The following is an 11,300-nucleotide window of genomic DNA, read 5'->3' as shown; positions in this document are numbered from 1 at the left end:
AAATACTGATGTTGTGAAAAGTGAAGGTGAAGTATCAAGGGCACGCTCTATATTAGGGAAAATGCGATCACTTTTTTCTCTCAATTTGTTTCCAGCTGTTATTTGCTATGGATTCAAAGGAAGCATCCCAGGGTGGAAATTCATAGATGATTAAACAGTATCTAACACTGTGACACGAGAAATAGCATTTGCTTTGCCTCGCACAGAAAGATCATCTTGATATGATAGCAAAAGTATATAGTATGTCTCTTCAAAGTGTAATCCTGTAAATTATGCAGTCTGCACACTATTGCCTCTTCCTTGAATATTTATACCCGTGTTCATCGGAAAATGGAATAAACGGAACAAAATACTGACAACGTCAAGATGACATGCATCATGAAAAATATTAGGAAAAAAATGCATTTTATTCATATTCATGTACAGTATGAACTACAATCTCAGGTATCAATAAGTGGACTTCATTTGCAGAGAAATTAGCTGGACTTATTACAAGCACAGTCTCTTGCTGTTCTTTTTTCCCATTTTTTACTTCTGCATTTTTTAAACAACTGTAGCACATGTAAAATTATGAGCTTTATTTTATTTTTTTATTTCTTTGCAATACATTTTTGAAAATATTTTTTTTTGTAGAAATGTAACCATTTGATGGTTGCTCTCTCCAAAAATGAGAGTGAATATTCCTACAACCAGTAACCCTCCCCATACATACACAGTTGGCAGAATAACTCACATGAATTGGATCACCTTGGCTTGGGTTATGCACAAAAATCAAGCTCACTGCTGGTATTTCATGGTCCCACATTCTACACAGCAGTCTTGTTTTGTCCCCAAACAGCTCCACATCGGGACACTTTGCCCATGTACATAATGCTATCAATGCAGAAAAAAATCCATTAACTCAGAGAAAAAAGACAAGGAAAAAAAAAATCTCACCCCCCATTCTCAAATATATATGAATACTAAATCCCAACCGCTTTAGTTGTAGCCTGCATCAACATCTAATCAATAAGTCACCAAAAGCAGTAAAATGAAACTGAGCTGAGCACCAAAACAGAAAACTGGAAAAGGGAAAGAATGGTTCACACATGTAATGTTATTATTGATGCCCACATCATTCATAACACCAGCAGAAACGCAGACATTTCTAATCCATTTTTCCAGCGTGCACCCACATATTGGTCTGCTAATGTATATTTTGCTTCCATCAAATTTGTCATTGAGAAGTGATGAAAAAAAAGGTGGGTGACTAACTGATCAGACACAGATGAGTTTTTGAATGATGGGCCTTTATTCTACTCCTCTTATTTGCTGTGGTTGCAGCCCTTACTGAATGCAAAATCAAGAAAGGAAGGGGCAATGGAAATATAAACTGGTCACATTTTCAAATCATGCAGCACTTTATTTCATTTAAAAACATGAAGCTGCAGAGTGCTCTGCAACGGTGATGTCATATGTTGCTCGGATTCTATTATTCCATCTGTAAATGCCCATTACATTAATTCAACTTTAGAAATAATCGGTGGTATCTGTAATCTTCGCCGGGAAATCAAAATGAGCTTGTTGAACAGATGACCATTACAGACAAGTGAACGGCATATCTACCACATCTTACTTTCTGCACAAGGTCACCGTTTCCATGGTGACAGTCTGATGGCTAGTTTTGCCTCCTTATACCTTATCTATTTTTTATTCCTCTTCCTTCATATCTTTCATATTTGTGTTTGAAGACCCCGCATGACCACTGTGGGTTTATCCTTCCGCCACATTCTGACTGTTCTTCCCTCTACCCTTCGGAAAGACTAAATACAATGCGATAAGCAACCGGACTACAGAGGCAATGTTCTGATGGACTGTAAATGATGTCGCATCGAAGTGTGGCATTTGTTTTTTCGTGGTTGTTTTATTCATTCATTAGTCCGAAAACAATGACAGCCACAGCGGGGTTTTCTCCCATATCAAAGTTCTCAACCCCTGCGACATGATCACCATATGGACAGTGAAAAAGTCTAATGCTGTTTGCTTATCACTTTTCCACTGTTGGTCTACAAATGAAGTGCTGATGCAGTTTAATGAGACATAACCCATCTCCCCTTTTTTGTGCCAGGTCCCTCGCTGCTTCACTGAGTCTGTTAGCCCTGTCTGCATTGGTCGGACAGGGTCACACTACATTACAAAGCTGCCTCATTTGCCTCTTTATCTGTACCAACAGATGGACTATCAGCACATGAGCTTGTGTGACCCCAGGGTGATGGCGAGGTAACGCCACACTGCATGGACATACATCATAACTGGGTTAAAAGGGAGGGTACTGACTGCTGCCTTATGCTCCCCTTCATTTTCTCCAGCGATATTCTGCCGTCGTGCGACACACGCCGACGGCTAAAGCGAGACAAATGAGACATGGCAAGGGGTGGGGAATGTCCCTGAATTAAGCAGCAGAGACAATCAAAGAAGGACAAGCATCAGGACACGGGCAAAACAAGACGGCGATAGACGGCATAGGCGGCTTGATGAATATGAGAAAAAGAACAGGGGAATATAATTAAGAATTGAAGTGTAAATAATTGGTAAACGGGGTACTTACTCATAATATTATAATGAATGATATATGGCTGCTTTAAGGCGCCACGGGGGAAATGCACATACTAATTTGACTGCTTTCGTCTTCAGACGTGGGTTTCCCTGTGATATCATCAAGAGCTTCTCCATCAAAAGCTTCTCCTGAGTGGCAGCTCAAACCAAATGACTATGAAAATGAACTCGTCTTATGCTGGGAATAGTATAGACAGCTGCCTCAATGTGGACACCGAAGACTGAATAACAAGCAAACGGATGCTTATCGACACTAAAGCGACGCCCCCCAAAAAAACATATCAGCGGAGATCAATTCCAAAATGAAATGACCTTGTATTGGTTTCGGTGTAAGACCTGGATTCCATTTTCAAATTTGGCAAACCATTCTTTTCCTTGTGCAATATTACAGAAGGGAGGGAGCAAGAGAGGTAAAAGAGAAAGGAAAACAAGCTAAAAAGCTATCACAATTATTTTTTTGTCTTTAGTCACCAGACAGTTTTTAAATAAATAATCTTTGTTTTTGTAAAGACACTCCATATAGTGTCATTAGTGGTCCCTTTGCCAAATGTTGATTCAGCACTCTGATGGACATTAGCTGTGTTCATGTCATATAGATTTTTTTTGTTCTTCTTTCCGGAGTCCTTTGTATTCCTAAAACTGCTCGTGTTGAATATGATGTGAAAAGCAGGCTCAGATTTGGGTCTCTTGTACGTTGTCTTTTGAACAGGCTTGAATCAGTAAATGTTCCTGTGTGGTGGAGCTGTGTATGGTGCTGAGCATGGAGGGGTGATGATAAGTGCTCTTGTAGGTGTTGTAGTGGTTGTAGTGCTCCAGTGGGGGCAGCGATAGGTGTCTGTCAATAGCGGCAACACCTGCGAGCTCTTCTTCAACGGTAATGACTTCCATCGAGGAGGCCGGACCGTCGGGATCCTGTTGGTTATGCTGCTTCCTCATTTTGTAGAAAATAACAAGTAGCACGGCGGCCATGAGCGTGATGGCCACAAAGCAGCCGATGATAATCTTGGTTGTTTTCATCACCTCATCCAGGCCGTTGAGGGCTCCCTCGCCATCCACGTCGAGAACCGGAATGGTGTAAGTCCTCTCCGTGGTCCGGGTTGAAACCGGAGTCGTTTTGGTGGTGGAGGAGGACACCCAACCAAACGGGGGGAGCGGAGTGTGGCTATCGTCGCCCGGGGTCTCGATGGTCTCCACCGTGACTGTCGTGAAATAGGTCACGCCGCTGTTTTCCACAGAAGTGACGTTGAGCACGGCTGAGGCGGAGATGTTGCCGGCCGTGTTGCTGACCATACAGGTGTAGGTCCCGGTGTCTTGCATCGTGACGCTGGTAAAGTTAAGCGTCCCATCATTGAGTACGGACAGACGCACTTTGTAAGCGCCGTGTGTCACGAGGGAGCCATTTGGTGTGAGCCAGCTGATGGAGGTCAAGGAGCTTGTACGACATTTGAGCTCAGCGCCCATGCCCTCTGTCACGTTTAAGTCAGAAGGTGGCTCAACGATGACGGGAACATCACACTGGAAGTAGCTGTGATCCAATTCTCCGATGTAGCGACCTTTGAAGAGCGTCGGCGTATGGCAACGGGCACAGCAGCTCGTGTTGGCAGGAACGGACTCCTTTAGCCACCAGCTGAGCCACAAGATATCACAGTTGCAATTCCAAGGGTTGTGATGAAGGTGGACCCGCTCCATTCGATGCAGAGGTGTGAAGAGGTCATGCGGAAGAAGGGTAAGGTTGTTGTGAGCAAGGTTTAGCTCCACGAGTGACTGCAAGTCGTCAAAGGAATTCCTCTCAATGGTTTGGATCTGGGCGTGCATCATCCACAGCTTCTGCAGGTTCACCAATCCTGTAAATGAGCTCGGCTTGACAATGGTCAACTGATTTCCGGACATTTCCAGTTCCTCCAGTCTTACCAGTGGTAAGATGTTAGGAATCTCCTTCAGGTTGCACATTCCCAAATTCAAATAGCGTAAATTGCTCAAGTCCTTGAAGGCTCCATCTGAAATGTAGGAGAGACGCTTGAGCTCACCCAAGTCCAACCTTCGAAGCGAGGGGACTCGGTTGAAGGCATAGGATGGTATACTTTCAATAGGGTTGTTCCGTAGCCACAATTCCTTTAGCTTGGACAAGTACTCAAATGCTCCATTGGGGATTGTCGTGAGTCGATTATCAAAGAGCTCCAAGGTGTTGAGGCTTGCCAGTCCGTTGAAAGCACCTATTTCAATGCTGCGGATGTGATTCTTGCTCAGCTGCAGAATCTCCAAGTGGCGCAAATGTTTGAAACTGTCCACCTTGATAACCTGTATGAGGTTGTCCTGGAGGTTTAAGTAACGGGTGTTGGTGGAGATACCATCTGGCACATCCCGTAGACTGCGACGGGTACAGATGACTTTGCTGAACTGGTTACTGCATGAGCAGACGGAAGGACACGTCTGTGCACGAACGAGCCCGGCCACCACCAAGATCTGAAGGGCCAAGAGTAGCACGAAGAGGGGGTTGGACAGTGCCCCCTTTAGCCTACGACTTCTCATTGTCTGGCGCTGGAAGAAGGAGATCATTTTGTTCAGCATTCATAGTTCATCTGCTGTTTGAGTTTTCTGCAACACAAAAAAAAAAAAAACAGACAGCAATGGTAAGAAGCACAAATCAGCATCTAGAAAAGTTATCAAGCCGTCGCATTCTAATTTCGTCTTGCTCTGCGATGGAAAACAGTGAGCGGACATAACAAACCTTCATTTCCCTCACAACATAAATGTAATGCAAATACTTATCTAATTGGAGAAAATGAGTCCATACAATACAAAGCTAGGCCCATGAGGTGCTGTTTAAGTAGCACGTGATCTTTACTGCATTCTATGGCATGCTTCAAATGCTTGTCTTCTAATCTGCACATAATGGAAATGGAACTTGTTCATGCAGTGCTATTCGGAGAAATTAGGTAAATTGAATTATGGAATGGAAAAAGAAAAAGAACCCTAATTAGGGTAAAACTTCGTTACGTACCCCTGCACACACTCAAAGATCACAAGAAAGAGCTTTATTATGTCATTGTTTTTCTTGCCCTTCTGGGAGCTTTGTTCAGGGGATGCTGTTGTGCATTTGTGATGTTCTCTGTGATTCTTTCACTTGTGTGCCCTTCGAGCAGGAGTGTCAAACTCATTTTAGCTCAGGGGCCACATAGAGGAAAATGTATTCTCAAGCGGGCCGGACAGGTAAAATCATACTATATCAAACCATACTATTAACATATAACTAAAAACAGTGTAGCATCAATTATATGTAGATTTTTCCTATGGCCGCCGGCCTAGTTCCAATTCCTCGTGAATAGAGGAGGTCAAATGTAAATATATTGTTAAAAAAATAAATACAAAAAAATAAAGTAGAATATTGTCCTTTTTGGTTTCATATGTTTCCTGATATAGCACTTTAACTTAAATTGCATGAAAATCTAGATTTTTTTTCTTAGTTGTTCATTTAATACGTGTTTAATAACATGAACTTAAAATAAATAAAAAAATACACACAAGAAAACACAAATATCCAGAGAAAGGAAAATGCCCCAATCAAAATCTGTGGTTGTACAACTTTTTTTTTGCAAAGAGTGCAGTGAAGTGTGAAGAATTGAAAAGAACAAAAAAATGGTTCTGTAGCGTCTTATTTTGGACACTTGGTAACACCCACATAATCATACATGACAGAAAAAATTGAAAAACCATGAAGCCATGATGTGACTTTGAATACGGACGCACTGTGTGCTAACTGCTGAGTTGTAAGTAAAGTCAATGAAAACAAACAAACAAAAAAAAAAAATACAAGACTGATTGTTTTTACTACCACACGGACCAAAGCTGAATGTCTCAGTAATGTTCCAGATGTCGACCCTCACCCATTGTGAATCTCTTCAGGGTGTTCAAAGGATTTTACATGCACTTTCTAGTAGCACGGCAAGTCTATATGCATTAGATGCTAATGCTAACACAAATGCTAGAAAAATGTCGCTGAAGCGATTGACGAGCTAGTTCACTCAAGTGTGGAAGCTGGTCCCTTCCACATGAAAGTTGCAGTGCGCATAGCTTGTAAAAGTAAGAAGTTTTGAGTATTGCGGTCCGTTCACGAGAAAGACTACGAAAGAGGACTGTGCAAGCCAGTTAGTTGTTATCGAGCATGAGTTGCGGCTGACAGCATCTTGGGACCACACACCTGGTAAGAGTTTTCGCTACTTTTTTCTTTCAATAAAAGAAGTGATCAGGCAGAACCTTGACTGGGAAACTCATATAACATGCACAAGGGCATTACAGTATTATAGACAGCAGACAAATGGCTTCGACCCTATTTATTATTGAATGCTTCACAAGATAATCTTACAGGTTGGATTTAAACTCCTCCCGCAGGCAGTACCTTTGATACCCCTGTCTTCCAGACTTTGGTGTGATTTAGGGTGTAAATAAATGTAAATATGTAAATAAATATACTTGACTAGTACAAAATTAATAATGCTTAATTTTAGGTTGGCATTGCCCTGTATTATATTATAGTAAGATATATTTCCCTGTAACATTTTAGCATAAACATTTCTTTTAAGCAGAAGGGCAAACTAATAAACACAGTATTATGTTTATTTGCCGCATAAAATTCTTTCCAATCCTTTTAATTATTTTAGAAAAGAGTAGCTGTCCAATGCATTTATAATGTAATGAGAAATGTTGCCCATTTGGCATGGCCGGGGCAATGGCCCATTTCCTTTTAATTATAGTCATTTTATCATGCAAGCAACAACAATGAAATAGTGAATTTACAATGAAGAAACAAGAAACATGGTGACGTGAAAACCACTTTGAAATCATTTAAGACTGCATGAATGAATGAATTAATGAATAAGATAACATAATTGTATTGATTTGAACATGGCAGTTAAAAATAGGTTCACTCATCACTTCCAAGTGTCATGAATAAAAACTTAAATTATATGACAAAATTCCTTTCCTACACAACATGTTTTTTTTTTTAAACACTGAAAACAGCTCACCATAAATAAATAATATCAGTCTCTACAATGCTGTACAGGCAAAATGAAAAATAACAACAGCTTAGTATCCGGAAGCGAAGTATCCATTCAAGGTGTGAGTGTTTAGAGGAATGTGCTTGCGTGCAGAGCTCCAAAAATAGAGCACGACATTCAAATAACATTTATTATGTACAATAGCAGGCACCTAGTTTATACAGCATGATTGATGTGTTAGCAACCCTTATCATGTTGTGCCCTACAAGCAACCAACGCATGTATCAACATACCACATAGTATACCAACCATTTTACACACAATATGCTGAGCAGATACAGTAAAATAGGTCAACTTTTTTTTTTTTAGAATTCACTCTTGCATTGTTGTGTCTTTCCGACCTGGAAGCGAAACTTTTCTTTTCATCATCTCCTTCTGACAACTTCCAGGCAAGATAAAAAACAACAACAAAAAAAAAAACATGTAAATTATGACAGATGTATACTAATCTGGAAAAATGGAGAACTCGGGTAAACTGTTCTCTTGTAAAATGGAGCGGTTGGATTAATCAATACAAAAGGTGCATGTTACATGTGGCTTGTTTTCTCCCCAGCCAGGCTGCCATGCCACTGCAGCGTTGGGAGACTGCAGAGGGACAAGTCTGTTGAAGATGGAATGAGACCTCCCACTGGCAAGGGCTCATTTTATCTGCCTGGAATCACAAACACTCTGCACTATCACTTAAACACAGCAATTGCTGAACATAGCAAGTACACAGCAAAAATGCTATGTCAATATGATGTCTCCGGTTCTGTTGTACAGCAATGTTGATGAAAAGTGCATTAGGTGATGATTGTGTTTTGGTCGCAGGCAGAAATTATTCACGAGACTTTGATTGATGCCTTCTAGATATTTTATCGAATTGCTTAGAGTTTAACAAGGTGCTCCTTTTGGACATAAAGAGAATACAAGGAAACAAATAGATTCGATCCAACGTTCTCTCATAATTTAATCTAGATGGCTCAAAATGTGTTTAGAGCTTGCTTTTCACGCCTAAAATCCCAGATTCAACGTAAACATACCGTAAATCCACATTTATTTGTGTTCCAGTAGCCAGCGTAATGGTGATGTTACCGGGACTTATAAATTCATTTCTGAGAACAAGTCACAATGGTGCTGTTACGAATTGGTAAAAGGAAAATTATTGAGCTTAAACTAATTCAAACCATAAAAGCAGGAAAAAGACGACGAGGTGTTCCCAGATCAGCCAGGAGACACAGTATCTCCAGTCTCTTTTGGGTCATCCCCGGCATCATGCTTATGGTAGATGGGAAGGAAAACCTCACCAGGGAGGCATCCTAGCTAGATGTCTGAACCACCTCATCTTTCCACTCTGGAGGAGCAGCAGGTCTACTCTGAGGCTCTCCCAGATGACAGGCTTCTCACCAACCCTTTGTCTAGGGAGAGGCCAAATACCCTGTAGAAGAAATAAATTTCGGCCGCTTATATCTGGGATCTTGTTCTTTCGGCCCTGACCCACAGCATGTGACCATAGCTGAGGGTTGGAGCACCAATCTGTATCAGCCGCAAAAAGCAGAGATGTGATACTGAGGTCACCAAACTGAAGCCCCTCTTGGGCGAATGCTAGGAATTCTGTCCATATATACATATATATATATATATATATATATATATATATATATATATATATATATATATATATAAAGTACGTTAACTAAATTTGAAGAAAATTAGTAAAACGATATGTAAAGCCCTATTAAACTGCACCCTGGAGTGAGTGAAGTTATTATTAGTCAGAGGGCCATTTGCAGCAGGTTCGCTGTTATGGAATCTGACAAGTCTCTTCACGTGTCATCACTTAGAGACCTACTGCTGAGCTGAATGCTATTTAGCCTATTCATTTAACACATTGTGGATTCATTACTTTCGCAAACATTTGATGCATGTGTTGTCTGAATCTTGTTTGTGTTTAAATGTTTTACTTCACAGCCAACATGAATACTTACACAATTCTGACACTAAGCTTGAGCATATGGTATCTGAAGAGAATGGGGATAGCGCGTCTTTGAACTGTGACATGTTTAAATGTATGTAGACAGACATCATCATAATCACGGTACACAGCATTTATGCTCTAACCAAGGTCTTCTAAAGGATTTTATACCATGTATGACTGTTTCTTCTTTGGCACACTAGTAATATTTATGTGCAATATGTTTTGGACCGTGAGCCTCAGCTTTAAAGTGTCAATATGATGAATGCCCGATGCCCTCAAATGTACAAAATAATAGGTTTATGGTTTCCAGTGAAACAATGGAGTACTTTACACTCGGAATAGGCCAGTGTCATAGAATACAAACCGTTTATCATGCGTATGGGCTCAGGGGGCTGGAGAAAATAGCCTCTACTAATTTATGAGCCAGAATGTTGCAATTGCTCTGATAAGTGACAGTTAACAAACAATCTTGTTTGCAGACAGAGAAAAGGGGACGGATGCTTTTCACATGGCGAACGAGGCATACAGAGGCGTTTCAGTTGACCTTTCAGACATGAGTTTAACCTTCACTCTTTCGAGCAGAATCTTTAGCAGATGGGAGGTTCATATTATTGAAAATGACCGCAATTCTAAATAAATAGTCTCATTTTACCTCCTATGTGCGATAAGATATTAAATCAAAATAGGCACCAAACTGAGAGCGATCAAGCATCTGGAATTATGAGCAAACTAACAATGGCTACAAAAACCCAAGTAAATGCATCCATAAAATAATTGAAAAGAAAAACTACCGCTCATTTGCTTGCACCCTATACTTTATTACATCAAATTGTAAAATTAACATTCTAACTGCACTTTGACCAATGCGCCGTTGATGGTACTTTTAAAGCCCATATGCCTCACAGTAGATTGAATATATTGATTTTGGAACTGCTATGACCCCCCACTTTGATTGTTTTCAAGTATTTGAAAATGAAAACGCTTCTACCAGATTAATTGTCATATTTAGTCACTGGGCACCATAAGGTTTAGCATGCAGATGTGTGTGTATATTATTTTTATGCTTCATGAATGACCACATGCTTGGTCACGCGCTAAAAATATGTGGGTTCTTTCCTAATTATAGACCATATCTATTTACTTTCATTAAGGTTGAATGAGTATCAGATCCGGTGAAACGTGCACATTTTAGTCGCTGCCAGCATGTTATATATTAAGAAGAGAATTGGTTTGTGTCTTTTTTTAAACACTGCAAGAGGTTATTGTAGCAATTAATACATTACAATGCATTAAGCATTTTCATGTTACCAAAATTGTGACGCATTTGACTGATCTAAAATACATTGTTTAGATTATATTGACCTTTTAATGTGGTTATTTAGGTCACAATATGGAACGTGCCAACATTTGAAAGATGTGAGCGACTGATGGGCGTCTTTCACCAATACAGGGAAAGTAATTGTATGCTTTAGTGACACCCATCAAGTGATAATTCAATTCCTAATCAGACATTACCTTATGCTGGCTCCATTATGATAATTGCATGGGCTAAATCATTGTCCAGGGACTCCCATGCATGTTGGTATGCTCTCTGCAGCGAGATTAGGACACGATGCGCGCATGGCTGAAGATGAGGACACACTTAGTATTCGTGTCACTTGTTTAGCCCAGCTCTTAGAGTGGAGGTGTAT

The 11,300-nt window shown here is 40.4% G+C and overlaps 1 protein-coding gene across 2 annotated transcripts in view; it reads right to left on the bottom strand.

Moving 5' to 3' along the window:
• Positions 1-386: 386 nt before the first annotated feature.
• The window catches only part of lrrc4cb (leucine rich repeat containing 4C, genome duplicate b), a 50,808-nt gene continuing 39,894 nt past the window's right edge, over positions 387-11,300 (bottom strand). For both annotated transcript variants that reach the window (XM_088413907.1, XM_088413906.1), the window contains one exon: positions 387-5,190. In XM_088413907.1, coding sequence (XP_088270033.1) covers positions 3,268-5,163 — 1,896 coding nt within the window. In that variant the 5' untranslated portion in view covers positions 5,164-5,190 and the 3' untranslated portion in view covers positions 387-3,267. The remainder of the gene's footprint in view (positions 5,191-11,300) is intronic.

This window comes from Hippichthys cyanospilos, chromosome 4, assembly GCF_059441005.1.
Source record: "Hippichthys cyanospilos isolate Australia breed blue-spotted pipefish chromosome 4, RoL_Hcya_1.0, whole genome shotgun sequence".
Classification (NCBI taxonomy): Eukaryota; Metazoa; Chordata; class Actinopteri; order Syngnathiformes; family Syngnathidae; genus Hippichthys; species Hippichthys cyanospilos.
The sequence above is the reverse complement of the archived record's forward strand: the minus strand, read 5'-3'. Positions and strand labels throughout refer to the sequence as shown.